Source organism: Heterocephalus glaber, unplaced genomic scaffold (assembly GCF_053883595.1).
Source record: "Heterocephalus glaber isolate CG9 unplaced genomic scaffold, H.glaber_assembly_v1.0 deba00001463, whole genome shotgun sequence".
NCBI lineage: Eukaryota > Metazoa > Chordata > Mammalia > Rodentia > Bathyergidae > Heterocephalus > Heterocephalus glaber.
In genome coordinates this window covers 6,821,212-6,839,199 of record NW_028258310.1, presented here as the reverse complement: position 1 = coordinate 6,839,199, position 17,988 = coordinate 6,821,212, and the positions used below count along the sequence as shown (strand labels likewise).

The 17,988-nt window shown below is 38.9% G+C and overlaps 1 protein-coding gene across 1 annotated transcript in view; it reads left to right on the top strand.

Annotated features, from left to right (window-relative positions):
* Positions 1–11,242, top strand: part of Fbn2 (fibrillin 2) — a 247,670-nt gene extending 236,428 nt beyond the window's left edge. Inside the window, exons 61-65 of the mRNA XM_004854441.4 lie at positions 225–353; positions 2,236–2,355; positions 6,788–7,019; positions 8,221–8,392; positions 10,484–11,242. Of these exons, the coding sequence (XP_004854498.2) occupies positions 225–353; positions 2,236–2,355; positions 6,788–7,019; positions 8,221–8,392; positions 10,484–10,858 (1,028 nt within the window). The 3' untranslated portion in view covers positions 10,859–11,242. The remainder of the gene's footprint in view (positions 1–224; positions 354–2,235; positions 2,356–6,787; positions 7,020–8,220; positions 8,393–10,483) is intronic.
* Positions 11,243–17,988: the final 6,746 nt, after the last annotated feature.

Genomic DNA, 17,988 nt, shown 5'->3' with positions numbered 1-17,988 from the left:
AATCACCCTAAAATACCTCCCAGTTTCAAAATTTAGAAATATACTCTTTCTTACCAGTGGTAGCTTTAATATGACAGTGAATTCTGGCATAAATTTCTCTACAATACAGTTTTCACATAATGAAAAGTTAGGTTTTCATACATCACTTCTTACTTCATGTAGTGAAATTTAAGTACTATAATGAGTGATTGGGAAGCTTGACAGCCTTCTTGGTGCTTTGTTAGACAACAACGAATGTGGGTCTCAGCCCTCACTCTGTGGAGCAAAAGGAATCTGCCAGAATACTCCTGGGAGCTTTAGCTGCGAGTGCCAGAGAGGGTTCTCTCTTGATGCCACTGGACTGAACTGTGAAGGTGAGTTCACTTGCTCAGAAATCCTTAATCTTGGCCAGGGATGTAGCTCAGTGGTTCTGCTGCCTGCCTCGCAGGCGCAAGGTCCCGAGTTCAATCTGGTACCAAAAAAAAAATCCTTAATCTTATAATAGTGAACCGTGTATATTTTTAAACTTGAAAACCACTCAATGAGAAATTTAAATCATTCTCCTACAAAATAAAGAACATTTAACACAATTTAATCAATCTAAGCAATTGATTTTTGGTTACAAAGTTTTGTATAGCACTTTGGGAAGAGAGGAAAACTTGAATGTGATTAAACAAAAGTTCTCTGGTTTTGAATTAACTTCTAAAATCACCAAAATTATTTAGTCATTGATCTGAAAAATAATTGAGTTGAAAAAGCATTCTGTATCTAACATGATTTACAACAATGAGCAAATATACCAGAAAATAATAATATTCTGGCTTCTGTCCCATGCTTCCTACATGTGTCAGTGTAAAGCGTAAAGCGAGAACCTGTCACCATAGAGAATTAGAGAAATGCACTGAATGCACTGGGGAAACTGATGCTATTTGTATTCTCATGGCCTGAGACTCGTCCCTCATCACTTTCTTTTCTACAGTGGGAACTTTCTGTTAGGCCTCGCCTGCAGTAGGTACTTCCGCTTATAAAGTCCAAAGGAACATTTAAGTGGGAACAAAGTAAGAATCTGCCTCAAGTCAACAAAATATCATAGAGCTCTTTAATACTCACATTGCACGTGCTAGTGTATAAGACAAATGTGTTAGATTGGTATATTTTACAAAATACCCAAGTCTGAGATTATGAGACTATGTACATCCCCTTTCCATTTTTATATAGTATTGAAATGTATTTCTACTGATTTATTTTTTAATGAATTTTTCTAGATATACAGGATTTGGGGTTGTTTGTTTGTTTTTTTATGTACAGGATTTTGAACTCTAGAAATATATTCAAAATGTATGTATCTTATTTCTAGCCAAAAAGTTTAAGAATTTCAGTTTTAATATTTTATATTTGAAATCACTGAGAATTGAAAGCATTGTACACTGACAGTTGCTTGCCACATGTGAGTTCGGATTGTGACCATCCACATAAAATACCATTTATTAATTATGCATGTAAATTTGTTACACACACATCAGACATGCCAATTTTATTTCACTCTTGCTGAGTAGATTTCAAAGCCTCAATTGTCATTCCAAAAAAGTATGCATATATGAACAAAGGAATTATTCCATATGTATAATAATACCACATTTTGTCTAAAAATAATATATTCCAATACTTAAAAGGGATTTACTTCTAATTAATCTTGAATGGCAATAAAAAATTTCATGTACAAAGCCATTATATTTTTAGGGATCTCTAATTCTTGTACCTTTCTCAAAATGGGGATTACATGTGAATCAATTTTGAATCTACTGGAATATGTAATGAAAAAAATACATATAATTTACCAAATAAATCATACCATATGCAGTTAATCAATCCGAAATGCACAACATTTGTGGTTGCTATGGTTGATTTGCTAAAATGAAGCTGTTTTCAGAGCACTGACGTGCCATGGTCTGGCAGAGAGCAGAAAAATGAGGTGGTTTCTTATCTCAGAACTATTCTTTGCACCACCACTAATAACAATGTGACTTGGAAGATAATCACAGCCTCTCTGTGTACCTTGCCTTGTTTATTTGTTCTCCAAAACTTTAGGTTTGGAATCCATTTAAGAATAAGAGAGGGAGGGCCGGGGATTTAGCTCAGGGGTTCTGCCGCCTGCCTCAAAAGTTCAAGGACCCAAGTTTGATCCCCAGTACCAAAAAAAAAAAAGAAGAAGAGAGGGGAAAAAGACATAATGATTTTTACCTGGATTTTTTGCAGATGTGGATGAATGCGATGGAAACCACAGGTGTCAGCATGGCTGCCAGAACATCCTGGGAGGCTACAGGTGTGGCTGCCCACAAGGATACATCCAGCATTACCAGTGGAATCAGTGTGTCGGTAAGTACTGGGTCCCATAGCAACAGCTTTTCTCACCATAAAGTAACTGCATCAAATGAACAAATTATCAAGATTGAAGTTGCAACATAGTCTTTGAATCCTAGAATTTAAGAACAGTACTTAAGATTGATACATGGGGATTATTCTACTAGCCTTTATACTTCGTGTATGTTTGAAAATTTACATAGTAAAAATGTTGTTTTCAGGTACCTAGAGGTAGGTCAACTAGAGGTTTTATCATTTTAAATCTCTGCTAGATCTAACTTTAAGTTTCTGAAGATAGTGTCAAGAATCACCTTCACTTGCCAAGGTCAGCTGTTCTTTTATCAGTAATTTGAAGCTTTAAACTTTGAACTTAAAGGATTACTGGTCCATTTCCTTCCTACAAATCTAAAGGAATTCAGATCAACTTAATGAGGATGGTTTATCTGTGCTTTCCTATCAGATAGGTTTGATGAAGGGCGTGAACTGCAGTATTTTAAAATAGAAAAAGGAACTGGTTATGGCAAATACTGCTGACAACTCCAGACAAAAGTGTTTATAAAATAAAATAGGTAGACACTGACCTCTGTTCCTTGCACTGATGATAATCATGGAAATTCTCTTTTTAAGGAGTGGGTGATCAAAGCAAACATTATTCTGCTTGAATACTCAGCCAACTTACTTAGCATCGCCTAATTCCTTGGCTCCATTTGAGTGCACTTCACAGACGTGCTGTCCAACATATTTTGAAGTTAGAAGCTGGCACTGTGGAGCAAAAGGGAAGCAGTGGTCCTGCCGAGAAGGCCACCATGCTTCCTGTAGCTTCTCTGTAGTGATTCAAATTACTCCACACATTAGTCAAATACAGTGCTGTAGAGATCCAGTAAATACATTAATCTGATTTTATCCTTTGTAGTCTTCTCAAAAGAAATTACCAGTGACAGTTTAGGGAATTGAAAAAAAAAGCAAGATAAACTTCAAAGGAGGGAAACTCACTCTGTAAGGGTCTTAGCTATGCCATGGGCTTATGCCAGGTTTAAGACAGATGTTTTGCCACACCACGAATACACACTCCTGGGAGGAAAGGCAAAACCCAATTAGTGATCACGGAGTTAAGGATAAAGCTTTAAAGAATTATCAGAATGATCATTTACATAGTCAATCAAAGTAATTTCATAAATGTAACACACTGCTTTTTCTCTTCACAGAAAATAAATGAAGCAAAAGTCCTTCACAAACCAAGGCAAAGTGCAGGCACACCCTTTAAAATATAGGAAATATTATCTTTTAGCTATTAAAATAGTGTGGAACAACTTATTATATTGTAGTATTTATAAAATATGAGGCCCACCGCTTCATTTAGTAAATGCCATGAACTTCTTGGTTAATTCTCTAGAACTTATGGCAAAGAATTGATTCTCTGATAGTAAACATTATGTCAGCTTAAATAGAATTCTTGTCTTTAGGGAAAATGTCAGTAGAAATAGGAACATACATGAACTACCAATTCAAGTCATGTTTCCTGAAGTTTCTGTCTGTAAACATCTTCTGAAATAATAGCTACAAGGGCAGTAGTACCTGTGGAGGTACTATTTGGAATGGCCTGACTTAAAATGAAGTCAGTGGGGAATATCCCAAGTCCCTTATGAGATCCTTGGGGTGGACACTTCTTCAAGGCAGTCATGCCCAGAGCAGCGTGTGCTGGAGTCCAGCCAGAAGCCTCTGTGCCTTCCAACAAGGAGAGAGCCTTCAGCCCATGGAAAGCTGAGTCCAAAACTAAAAGCAAATGAGTAGATATCCCCACTTGCAAGTGTTAATTTGTGAGATTGCCTTCATGAAATGGCTGTCTCTAAGCCACAGGCCCTTGGGCAGACACATCAGGGATTTATTTCAGATTCTTCAGTGCAAGGTTGAGAAATCCACCTGGTCTCTAATAAAATTGCTACCTTTTTCACCTGGAATCCACATATCACAGTTGGAGTTTTAACTCAAATATACACCAGAAATAGAGGGAAATAAAAGCAACATCAGTAAAAGCAACAAATTAACAAAAGAACAAAAATTATAGCAAAATACAAATCAAAAGGCCACAGACATTTTTATTTGTGACTACTGGTATGAATATCTCCAGTCATTCATGTGATCAATGGGAGAATATCGTTTACCCAAGTCTCCTAGTAAATAGCAGAGCTGTCAGTGCACTAGATACTTGTCATAAACAAAATTGTAAACCTGTAACATTATTAATACTGTCACCAATTCAAGAAAGGTAAGTTCTCAGAAGTGTTAATATCAAAAAAAGCTATCAATTCAAATAGCAGTTTAAAAAGTTCCCATCTAGTTACCACAGAGAATTTATAACATTGTAATAGATTCATTGTACAGATGTAGGTAACATTCTCAACTACTTACAACTATTATAATAATTCAAAACTAACATGTGAATTAATATTTACATATGAAGAAAATGGTATCTTACTATACAAAACTTTTGATATTTGGTGCTTGGAATATCCAGTTTCTTTGGTAGCCTTTCCAAAATAATTCATGCAGGGCTGAGGATTTAGCTCAGTGGTTCTGGCGCCTGCCCCACAAGCGCAAGGTCCCGAGTTCAAGTCCCAGTACCAAAAAAAAAAAAAACCCAAAATAATTCATGCATAGCTTAGCAAGGCTTGAGTCAATCAAAAGCATGTCTCAAACAAGATTATATGTATTCATGTGTATAAAATTTTGCCATGTTATACATTTATAGCATTTAAATATGGAGAATATCCATGGTCCCTCCAAAAAATAATAATATATCTAAAAATATTCTTGTGATAGATTTAAATGCAATTTATTCATTTAATTGATTTTGCCTGGTAATTTTTCTACCTAACACAAAGTTTAAATATTTTTATGATGGGATCATGTCATTAAATTATAATCTAATTTAGATTCCCAGTGAGGAGAGAAATACTGCATACAAATGCCAGATCTAATTATAAAAGCAGATGAGCCTTTGTGGCAGAATTCCAAGTCTTATTATGTAGGAAGTAAAATAAGTTATATTTATAGTCCATGTAGCCAAGTTATTGAGAATTTATATACTTTCCCCATTTAATAAAAGCTGAGAATTTTCACATATTAGGTAATCAAGCATTTTTTATATTCAGTGACTAAGAGTTCTATATTTAATGATTTCATTTAATTCTGAAACTATACTCGTGATATAAAAATGTACCTAATAACGTGTACCCTTCCAATAACCTCTGTCTTGTGCTTAACAAATTTTCATTTCCTGCCTGAGCAGCCTTCTCCCCGAGCCCCCAGCTGCCTCTTCCGTAATCTCAGGAGTTACTGCAGGCGAGCTCTTCCTGGCTCCACTCTGCTCCCTGAGCATACCTACTTACACATGGGCCACTTCCCCATGGGCTGAAATACATACTTGTCACATGTTAGGTAAACAGACACTGCACTCCGTATGTACTCGTAAGAATTGAAGGAATTCCATGCAACAGATGTGATTTGTGCCCAGGGTGAAATTGGGATTACAATAAAGCCCAAAGGAGTCAAACCATGTGCTATGTATCAACCAGACAGGAGCAAAATTGCATTCTCCAAGGTTAAAAGCACGATAGGGCTTTGAATTTTTGATAGCAGCAACTGAAAGTATAACCTATAATTACCCTACTGTGAAGCTTTTTAGCACAATGTTGATTGTTAAACTAGTAAAAGGGAGCGGTGGGCTGATGACTGGAGACAGAGATGTCAGAAGGCATGGGCTGCACCAGTAGGTGCTCAGGCAGCAATGCTGTCCTATGTTAGTCCCATAAATCTAAATAGTGTTTGCTTTCATGGTTTTAATTTTTTACATACTTTTTTCCCATATATAATGAAGGTTTGGGAAATTGCTGGAGAGATGGATACATATATACAGACAGGCTTTTTTAAAAATGAGATGTAATTCACATATCATAAAGTTTCTACATTTGTAATGCACATTTAAGTGGTTTTTATTATATACTCACAAGGATGTACAGCCATTCTCATTACTAGTTCCAGAGCACTATCATTACCCAAAAGAGAAACCCCATATCTAAAAGCAGTCATTTGTCATTGCTTCCTCCCCCAGGCCCTAGCAACTGTTAATCTCTCTGTGGATTTGCCTAAAATAGAGGCTTTTGAAATAACTTTCTGTTCAAAGAATAGAGTTATTCATTAGGCAAATTGCATATATCTATTTGCCTTCCTATCCGCAAACATAGTACAAACAATATATAAAGGCAAAGCAAGGTTTTTTTAAGACATTAATTTCATATAATTTGCAAGTCTGCCATTACAATATAAAAATTTTTAATCAGGTTCTAAAGTTATCTCCCTCAGAAAATCACAGGTGCTCTGAGAGTTCAGCTCTTCTTCATGTTATTGCCCCTTCCCTGTGTAATAGTCTCTTACCTTGTTTTAATAGATGAGAATGAATGCTCCAACCCAGGTGCCTGCGGCTCTGCTTCCTGCTACAACACCCTGGGGAGCTACAAGTGTGCCTGCCCTTCAGGGTTCTCCTTTGACCAGTTCTCCAGTGCTTGTCATGACGTGAATGAGTGCTCATCCTCCAAGAACCCCTGCAATTACGGCTGCTCCAACACAGAAGGGGGGTACCTCTGCGGATGTCCACCTGGCTACTACAGAGTGGGACAGGGGTAAGGTGACCCAGCACCCCCACTCCCAACAGCAAAGTGTGGTCCATCAGGGCCAGGGTGGCCTTCATCCCCACAGTGAGTGTGACCTCCCACTGCAGCCAAGGGCACAGCACTTAAAACACAAGAGGTGATAGTGTTTTTCAGAGCTCTTAGGGTATGAGAATAAACACCAAGAAGGCACACAGACTGGATCTGTAGTATAGGATAGCCTCCTTTGTGATGAACCAAAGTCTTGAACTTTAGGACAAGTACTGTGTAACTCCTTGGCCCTCATAGTGGCCTGAATCGATTCAGTCAGACCCAAGGCCAGAAATAGGTGTATGTTTAAAACTGCAGTGTGTTTGCTTCTTGGCCTTTTGGCTAAGATCAAGTGTTAAACTGCAGCTCACAAGTTGCCATAGATACTTGGGCTGAGAGGTGGAAGTGGAAATGGCTCCCTCACCCCAGATTCTTGTACATATTCTATCTCTTTCTTTTGCTCATCTGGCTTTTGCACTGAGCAAAGATGGTTTCTAGTTTGCATGGCAGTGCTCAGGATGGCCAGTCTGAGCCTGGCTTCCCTTCCACTAACTGCACTTTCTGAAATCTTTTTAGCCATGACTGACTACTGGCACTTGCATCTGTCATCAACACAGCAGAGGTCAGGAACACAGAATTTGGGAATTTAAGAATCTGTCAGGGTCTTCTTCCTCAGTAGGAGCAGTGGGTGAGGCAGACACTGAAGAACATGGACCAATCTGTCCAATATTAGTATATAATATTACTTTTTAAAAAGGCTTTAGCAAGACATAGGTCACTTAGAGTCAGTTCTGAACTCTGAATTACTACTCTAGCACAGAACTTTCTTCCTAGCAGCAAACACAGACTTCAGTCTCAAAGGATTTCTCTTAGCATTTTCTGAAAGTTCACACCTGCTTATAACTGCTTGAATTAAACTCCCCCAAGTGCTTAATCTAATAGGACTGAAAATTGAGGAAGCCTGAGGCTCACTCTGAGAAGAATTTTGCTATTTCAAAACAAAGGAAAATAATCATGACTGAGCATTGAAGAAAAGACCTATGAAGACAATTAGGTTTTCATGGCTATGAGATGAGAGTGTGTTCTGTTGGTGCCACATGTCTGAAAAGTCCTTGCTCTGCCACTGGAAAACTATTGTCCAAGTTAATGATAATGTCCAAAATATTCTGCTTCTTGTAAATAGCCACTGTGTCTCAGGAATGGGATTCAGCAAAGGGCAGTATCTGTCGCTGGACACAGAGGTGGATGAGGAAAATGCTCTGTCCCCAGAAGCATGCTATGAGTGCAAAATTAACGGCTACTCCAAAAAAGACAGCAGGCAGAAGAGGAGTGTGCACAACCCAGAACCCACTGCCGTGAGTAGATCGCACTCCCTCTTGACACAAAATGTATCTACATGGAATCCTGCATACTGTACAGTTCATGTAGCTTCAACCTCAGAGGAGTTACACCTATCTGGAGATTTCATGGATGAACTAATGTATGGTATGGTAAAGAGAAGTAAATTAAAACTAGTTTAATTAATAGCCCAAAGCACAAAGGTATGAGGAAAGACTTGAAGATTCAGTTTCAGATCATTTTCTTTGGTTTATTTATGTCAAAGGGTAGAAAGTGTCCATTTAGGAAACAAGTAGTTTGACGTGATTCAAACAAATGAAATTATTTTGGATTTTTTCAGTTCTGTTTTATACATGTGTAACACTGTAGGCCAGCTTTAATTTTTAGTAGGTCGTCTAACTAGGTCTCATATTCTGTTACTTACTTATAAGATGTTCTGCCATAAAAATGTTATCGTTAAATAACTGAGCTTCCTGTCACTACTGTTTCTATTAACAGCATTTCAGCAGTACGGCTGAGGGGTGGGCTACAGACTCCCTGCTTCTCAGCATAACCTTGACTCTTTCTAGTGATGCCTGTGTTCTATTTTTCTTTACCTGTAAACTGAGACTAAAAAGACTTCACCTTTGAAGTTTTATGGAGGGGTTGAGTCTGAACATGGGAGATGCCAGGAACAGTGTCTGGTACATATGTCACAGGTGTCCACCCCATGTCCGTGATTCATATCCAGTATCTAGAGATGTTGGTGATTTCCCTAAAGACCAGAGATGGCAAATGGGAGTGGCACTTCTACTCTTTAGCTAATGTCATTGAGAAACTGTCCCACCACAAAACCAGTCAACAACTAACTGGCTATGTGAATTGGCAATTGCTCTTGGGCTCAGAACTTTATCTTCTTTGGCCGAAAAGTCTGTGATTCTATTTTATAATAAACCAAGGTTACATTTACCTTACGTAGGCTAAAGAATCAAATGGATGTTTGAGTATGACAACTGAATTATTCATCCAGTCACCAAAACTACAAACCAGATATGCTGCTTACCTAACCTTTCCAGTGTGGTCTTATACATTGTTCTGTCTGAACACTGATGGGGGCTTCTGAGCCTTCTGAGCCGCTGTGGCCACGTGCTTACTGGATAGGCCCCCAGTCAAGCCACATGGGTTTTTGCCTGTCTCAAGCATCATTCTTGCACTTGCCATCTGGCAATCTGAGTCATGAATTATGTGGTCCTGCCCTACTGGCTTTTTTATCATTAAGTTTATTTGTACAATGCAGATGTACATGATGATCACATTCATCGTATGGAATTTGTACCTATGCATGATATATCTTGATTCTTAATTTTTTCCCATTCCACTCCCCTCCCTTTTACCCCTCTTCCCCTTCTTATTTACAAGAGCTTTGTTTCCATTTCTTTTCTGATTTTTTCTTTCCTTTCCTTCTTTCTCCCTCCTCCCTCCCCTGTGCCCCTTCCCATTTGAACATTTCCTTCCTAAATTTCACAATATCTATTATACATTTTGGTCCTTATTTACACCCACTGGCTTTTATCAAAGCTGATTCCGACTGCAGCCCTGAGGGTACTGCACATCCCTCACTCTGCCATAGCACTGGTGGCTCACATGAACTCCGAGTTCAAGGGCCTCATGACCAGAGCTGAGCCTTGAGCCTGGAGCATGAAGGTTCCTCTGGTGCAAGCCCTGCTGTTGGACAACACCAGCACTTCTCATTTTGACTCCAGGAAAAACAAAATTATATTCATTTCCTAAATTGTCTTTTAAAAATATTAATAAGCATGCTATTCCATAAACTCTTGAAAAAACTTGAAATGTGAATTCTTTTTGTAGCCTCAGTCTTGTAACTTTAATGACTTTGTTAAGGCTGAACGCAAAGTCATAAAGATTTACAGGGTATCTTAAGTGGAAAAGACCTTTCCTGGGCTGTCGGGAATTTACAGTAGCCTCTGTCACAGCCTCTGCTAGTGCAGAAAGGGAAAGCAGGAAGCCACAGACTGTCCTTGTGGCTGTGGCCCCAAGAGCCACCCCTGCCAGGTACCCTACTTGTGCTGTTGAAACTCACTCCAGACAACTTCCTGCTCTTTCCCTAGGTTGAACAGATCAGCCTGGAGAGCGTGGATATGGACAGCCCCGTCAACATGAAGTTCAACCTCTCCGGCCTCGGCTCTAAGGAGCACATCTTGGAACTCATGCCCGCCATTGAGCCCCTTAACAACCATATTCGCTATGTCATCTCCCAAGGGAATGACGAGGGCATCTTCCGCATCCACCAGAGGAATGGGCTCAGCTACCTGCACACGGCCAAGAGGAGGCTCATACCCGGCACATACACACTGGAAATTGCTAGCATCCCTCTGTACAGGAAGAAGGAGCTTAGGAAACTAGAAGAGAGCAATGAGGACGACTACCTCATGGGGGAGCTGGGGGAGGAGCTCAGAATGAGGCTGCAGATTCAGCTGTATTAACCTTTCACCGACTTGGCTCCAGGGTCAGATCCCAGCACAGCCAGCCAGCAGAAGCATTTGAAAAGTCAGTGACTAACTTTGAAGAGGAAAAACATGACATTTGTTTCTGTCCTCCCTGCCTCATACTTTGGAGTGTTGACCCTCACAGGGAAGGGATAATTTAGACTGGTATGGCCAAAGATTTGAGTACAGAGGCAACTGTGGTTACTGTATTTTTTATATAACTTCATTTTAAAATGTATTAAAAAAGAAACCTAAATGTTCAAAAGATCAGCATATGGCACTAAATGCACAAAAATAATGTGAGCTTTTTTTTCCTGTTAGCAGTCTGTAACACTTTGGGTATTTTGCTATAGTTGATAATTAAAAAAATATAGATGTTTATTTATTTTTAATGCAGTAATATATGGAGAAATGAACAAACTATGTAAACAAAAAGGGAAACTCACTTGTTTTTCTTTAGATTTATACATTTGAGCTATTTCTTTTAGAGGTGCTTTTAAAAAAATTCAGTAGATTCAAGAGATGTTTCCTTTGGTTTTCTGCCAGTCGTCCAACTGGTATACACCTGATTATTTTAAAGAAAGCCTCAGAGAGCTGAATGGGCAGCATAATAATTTAATAGACATGAATGTTGTTAGATCTTTTGGAAAGGAGATCAAAGCCAGAGCAGCTCGTCATGACAATATCTCACATCACCAGATACACCAGGCAATGGAAGATGAAGCACAACCACTGTAGCAAAATACCATGACTGCTTGTGAGACCGTTAGCATTGCAGGCCAGACTGTACTGTATTTCCTTCTCATAACCTCAAGGGCCCACATGTGCTACCCACAACACCTCATTCCTACCCAGGGTGCGCCGTGCACTTGTGGTCCTGTAGGCAGCTGAAGAATCGCCATTCCTTTGAACAGGAACACCTGGCGTTCCCTAGTGTTTGGTGCTGTCTTAGATTAATGGTGCATTTATTATGTTCAAGCTATTTCAGGATTGCCATATGTGCAAACAAATCATTCAGTGCAGCCAAGGAATATATGTTGTTGTTTTTTTAAATCCATTTTTTTAGAATTTTCATTAATACTGTAGTTATACACCATATGCCTCATTTTATCATAGCTTATTGTGTATGAAAGATGTTTGTACAATGAATTGATGTTTAGTTTGCTTTAGTCATTTAAAAAGATATTGTTCCAGGAGGTGCTAATAAAAGTATGTCTCTGTGTTCTTCTTTACCCAAGAACCTGTCCCTCAACTAGTGACCAAACCTCGTATGTGAAATGGCCAAAGAACACCCAGATTCCCAGTTGTTCCTCCCACACCTCTGTTGACCAAAGATTAGTAACCAATTATATCCAGTGTTTTGGGGTTTTTTTTTTACTCTTTTTGTTTGTTCTTAATAAGTAAAAGAAAGAAAAACTGTAAATTTATAATCAAGTGTTTGTGAGGAAAAACTTACGGTTTTTGGTTTTGTTTTCGTAGGTCTATGTATGAAATATGACACTTTTCTTGCAATAAAGCTTATTTTGGGGTAGTTTTCTGGCTCAGAGTTTTCTGGGATGATAACCCTTGTTGCATTTGTAGGAGAGCAGCGGCTTTGTTTGTAGGGACCTGTATTAAAGGAATGGACAGATAGCCAAGCTCATTATCAGGAAAGTAATGTTAAACATGTAAAACAAAGTGAACAGGAGGGTTCAGCTGATAGTTACAATTTAAAGGTACATTCAAGTAGAAGGACGTAATCACAGTGAAGCTGCTCATTCTGCATAGTGTCTAGGCTTCCTCAGATCCATCTTCCTAGTGACCTGAGAGTTTCTTCACTTCTTCCACAGGTGGACTTAGCGTGCAATCCTGTTAAAGTACACTAAAGCATCCATGAAGAAGTGAAGCATCCTTTTAGAGAGTCTTCTTTCTTTAAGAAAGAAATATTCCTGGGATCGAACTTTTAAGCAACAGTAATAGCAACCATACTACCCCTGGCCAAATGGCCTCTTTGCCAAAATTAATCTGAAACTTATCTCCTGGAATGCTATACATTTTGCTCAGTGGAGGAGTAGATACTAACAAGTTATTTAACATGTACTGTCTTTTGATACATTGCTAAAAATGAACACAAAAATGTTTCCAATTCAATATATGGTTCAATAATCTGTGTGCTTAACATGTTCATCCAAGGAGTAAGAAAACAGAGAAATATGACTGATCTTAATGCTGTTCTTTGCCAATCAGAAATTAGCTATATGGAATAAGAAAAGTATTTGCCTCAGGGTATCCTTTAAAACTTAGCATGCATATTCAGTTTCATCTGGCATCTATTATTAGTACAGCATGAGTATTGTAATGTGAAATTACCTGGAACCAAATTTGATTTCCAGCTCTGAATATTGAGCAACACCCATTAGAATTTAGCTTTAAATTTCCCATGAAGAAGTTTGAGAATCAAAACCACTAGGTGCTTTACACAGAAAACAAAAGACTATAAGATTGTGCTAGAGGAAATAACCACTTCAAGAAGCTTTTCACAGATACTTGCACTCCCATGTTTATCATGGCACCAGTTGTCCGGGTAGGGAATTGGCTAAGTGCCCATCAGTAGATGAATGGATAAAGATAATGTGGTATATATACACAATGGAGTATTATTTGCCCATAAAGAAGAGTGAAATGTCATTTGCCCATGAGGATCATCATGTTAAAGCAAAATAAACCAGACTCAGACGAGTGTCGCATATATTCTCATATGTAGAATCAGAAATAAGTAGGACAACTATTCGGAAAGGGGAATGACATTATTGTAGGCAAGAGAGGGTAATAGGGAAAGTCGATAGATCAAAACATGGTATATGTATGTATGAAAATGTCACAAACCCATTATGTTGTTCAACTCAATTTTGCTAATGTTTATCGGTTTAAAAATTTTTCAAACCCAGTCTGAGGTGGTCTTCGGAATTTCACTTTCCACTGGGAAGAGCAGGGTGGACCAAAACATTTCAGTTCCAGGTCTCTGGAACATCATAGAGGTGTTGGCATGTCCGTTTGTTCTGTTTGTCTACAGAAATGTTAATTCTTTTTGGGTTGTTTGTGGACCCCTAAAGGAATTTTGTAAATTCAGAGATTACCTGTGCACATTTCAAATTTGACATTAAAATGTTGTGAGTTTAAATATTCACAGTTTAAATTATTTCCAGTGCATTGTTAATACTGACATTTAAAAATAAACATTATTTCACATTGTGAATGAAGTCAGTGGAGGGGGCAGCAGAGGGGACTGGAGGAAGTAGCTGTGTTGCAATTCTCTCACTATGAGCACTGAAAGCCATGATTTATGTCTCATAACTGCTTACTAACTGCATTTTCTATGCTGTGTTGTCATTCCCATTAACTTCACATTTGTCTCAGAAATTACCTTGGCTAAATTATAGAAAATCTGAAAGAGAATAAACTGTGATGTAAGCCCAGACATAATAAATCAAATCCAGTGACCACATGTACTAATAATCATAGTCTTCCATTTAGATTTGGAGCCCTTAAAATTTTTGTCCTGTTTTAATACCTTCTCACTTTGTTACTTGTAAGAGATGAAATTTGATCATGTTTGCAAATGAACATTGAAAATAATTGAGGGTAATGTATAACAGTTACACTAAATTCAAATACCTTTCCTTTGTCATTATCTGGGAATAGCATGAATCTTTCTAAATAAGGTTTTATTTTGCACTAACTGCTGCCTTGTTTCACAGAGTAAATGGTAGCAGTTGAAGGTGAGGAATATGACTGAAAATTGCAGAGCCTCAGTTTGGGTCCTTCAGAACTTCAGGCTTTGAGCTAATGCACATATTAAATCAAAGCGTGTGAACTCAATCTTTGGCCATATTTGACCTGTAAAATGGCAATTTCGTATGGTTCAAGAACTTAATAATTCAGAAGTATTCATGCTCCTCAAGAATAGGCTAGGGCTGGGGATTTAGCTCAGTGGTTCCACCTCTTGCCTTGCAAGCATGAGGTCCAGAGTTCGATCCCCAGTACCAAAAAAAAAGGCTAGAAATTTGAAAAATCTCTTCAAAAGACAACAGAATCACCTAATTTATGCAAACAACTGCTTTCTTTCATGCTTCTGTCATTGGAATGAGTCTAAGTCACACATCTTTGAGACCCTCATAGGATCACTGAAAGCTCTTTTAAGATACATCCACTGAGAACTGGGGATTTAGTTCAGTGGTTTCACTGCCTGCTGCACAAGCGCAAAGACCCGAGTTCAATCCCTGGTACCAAAAAAAAAAGATACAACCACTGAGAAAAATTAGAATATAGCACAATATTTTTTTAAAGTAAAGGAAAAACTTCAGGAACTTTTATAGTGCAAGAGACAGAGGGAAAATGGAAATCCATTGCCAGCCCACAGGAAGTTAGGATATCTGACACATTCACAATCTCAGCCCAGCCTGCATTTGACATTGCTGATTTTGTTTTAAAGTATGCTTGCTTTCTCCGATAAATACAAATCCATGGCTCCCTTGCTTAATAAGAAGTATACATTTCTGATCCTAATTGTCTTTGGAAATCCTTTCCATGTATAGAGCAGTGGAGATCTAAAATACAGTGTACAGCTCATTATGTTCATCGATTTCAAGCACCAGAGCAGTATGGCCTTATAATTAAAAGAAACAGACTTTTGAATCAGGAGGACCTGAACTTCAATTCCATCACCTTGGACAAGTTACATGACATCTTTAAGCCTTTCTGCCCTCGGATGACCCTTCCTTGCAGCATGACTGGACACTTCAGTAAGTGTGAGCTGCTTTTCCTCTTCTTCTGCCCACTAGTACTATAATCACCTCTAGGAAGATGAGCCTACATCTTTACATGGGCTTCTTCCCAGGCATGGCTCAAAAACTACTGGCTTCACACTGAATTGCAGGACCACATCCAGGTAAACAGCATCCAGGACAAGTCTCTTAAGTGGTCTGCACCTCTAGGACCTTTAGGAGTCCTGATATTACCAGCATTTACTATCTCCACACTCCTTCATTTACTGGAATTGTGGGTGACAGCCATGGAAGACGAAGTCACAAACCCAACCAGGGCCTTTACATGTACAGAGCACCCAGGAAGCTGAATAAGATGGAGACTAGGGACATCCAATAATCTTCATTAGGATGACTTGATGTAATGGACAGTCAGAGTTAGGCCTTTAGAAACCTACTCATATTGGTAAGTGAAGAAACTGAGGCCCACATTTGTAAGACAGCTCAGGACACTGCTGGTTTCTAAGCAAGTGAGTCCAGAATCCTGTTTGTCTGGCTGCAGTCCAGGGCTGTTCATACTTCCACTACATGGCAAGCCTATTTGGATCTCTTTTAAGCCCTAAGGATATAGGCCAGTTCCCATGGTTTTGGCTCCTACTGAATCCAAAAATGTTTTCCAAGCACGATTTAAGCACTGCTTTTTGTTTTGTCTACCCCACCCTCTGTGTAACTGCTCCCAGCATCTCATAAACCAGAGATTTGTGTATGCAGTGAAATGTCAAGATATTGGCTGCTACAGAGAAGACCCCACCCAAACCCTGTACTTCTTTGCATACATACTAAGGTCCTGGTTTTTAAAGGGTTAAACATTTTATTTAAACCAGACCTTCAAAACTTTAAAATCACTTGCACAGTTGTTTTACTAAGAATGCTTAAGAAAAGTACACTAGTTGCCTGTGTTGCTTAATTGTTTTTTTTCCCTTTTCCTATGAGTATGAAAAAGATATTACTAGATTAATTTGGCTTTCTTTCAAAATAGCTCACATTAGTCACCCCCACTAGAGCTGCAGATTAAATATCAGGATGTAGTGTAGACATTTTCCAAAGGAAAACAGGGGAATGTGTTACATGATTTTCAGAGCAAAATACAGGGAAAGTTAGCATTAATAGCCATCTCCAGATTGCTTCAGGTGCGAACAGCCAATTCTGGTAATTGTGTCAGAAAAGCAGCCTGTTGGCTGAAAGAGCTGCCTGTTTTTCCACCCCAGGCTTCCTCCTGCCTTCTGCTTTATCTGACTCTGGTTTCCTTGCTCTGAGGGAAACTGTAGAGACACATTTAGAGTCTCAGGCCTGTGCTTTAGTGATCATCAGACCTAAGTCAGGGTCCTAAGCACTGTGGCCATGTACTTGCACCTGGGAACCCAACCTGCAATAAATGTGTGTCTTAGTTACTCTAGTACACTTCACCAAGCCAAGGCCAGAAAATGTTCAATGAACGAATGAAGGTAGGAAGAGGATTCTAACTCTCCATAAGTAAGACTCGTGGATACCACAGGAAGTTAGACCTCATCCAAGGAATGGGTAGTTTCATGGTGAGGATTTTACTGGAAACCCCCTGAACATGATTCTGGGAATTATTTCTCCAGAATCTTCCCTTATTGTGCTATGTAATAATAGTCAAGTTATATTCATCGTTCTAAGTCTCAGTTTGGGGCACATCTACTTTTGGCATGGGGGTATTGGTTTTGTACCTTCCCTTCTTTTAGGAGAGCTATCTTGATTTTTGCTGCTTGCCCACACCTTTCTGGGAGCACTATATGTCTCATCCAGGATGGGAGCAGATTGAAAAGGCAACGGGGATGCCCAGCTGCAGATTTGATTTGTACCATGAGGTAGCATGGGACCAAACATGCACTGGGGTTGCCACTCCTGTGATGTTGTAGGCAGGGGAGGAGATAAAATAATCTCTCCTCCAAGATAGACACAGTTCTTATTTTTTAAACAAGTTGACTAAATGACTTTTTGTTGGTATCTATTACCCAGATACAAAAAGATTTTCACTCCAAAAGTTTACAAATAATTTGGAGAAACAAGATAACCACAAAAGGTTAAAGGTTGTTGTGTACTTAAGGGCCATAAAGGCTATCTCAGACAAATGGTCCAGGCTCTTGGAAGAGGGAGTGGTCAGTAAAGCGCAGAGCTATTAGACATGATCTCCTGGAAATGAGGATTGAGCTGGACTTTGGAGAAAGAAGCAGAGTTTGGCTAATCGGAAAAAAATTGCTGGAAAACAACATCATGAGGAAATGTGTGATGTCATAAAGTGATGGCATATTGGAACACAAAAAAGAGCTAAGCCAAGGGTACTTGAATAATGGTGCCATG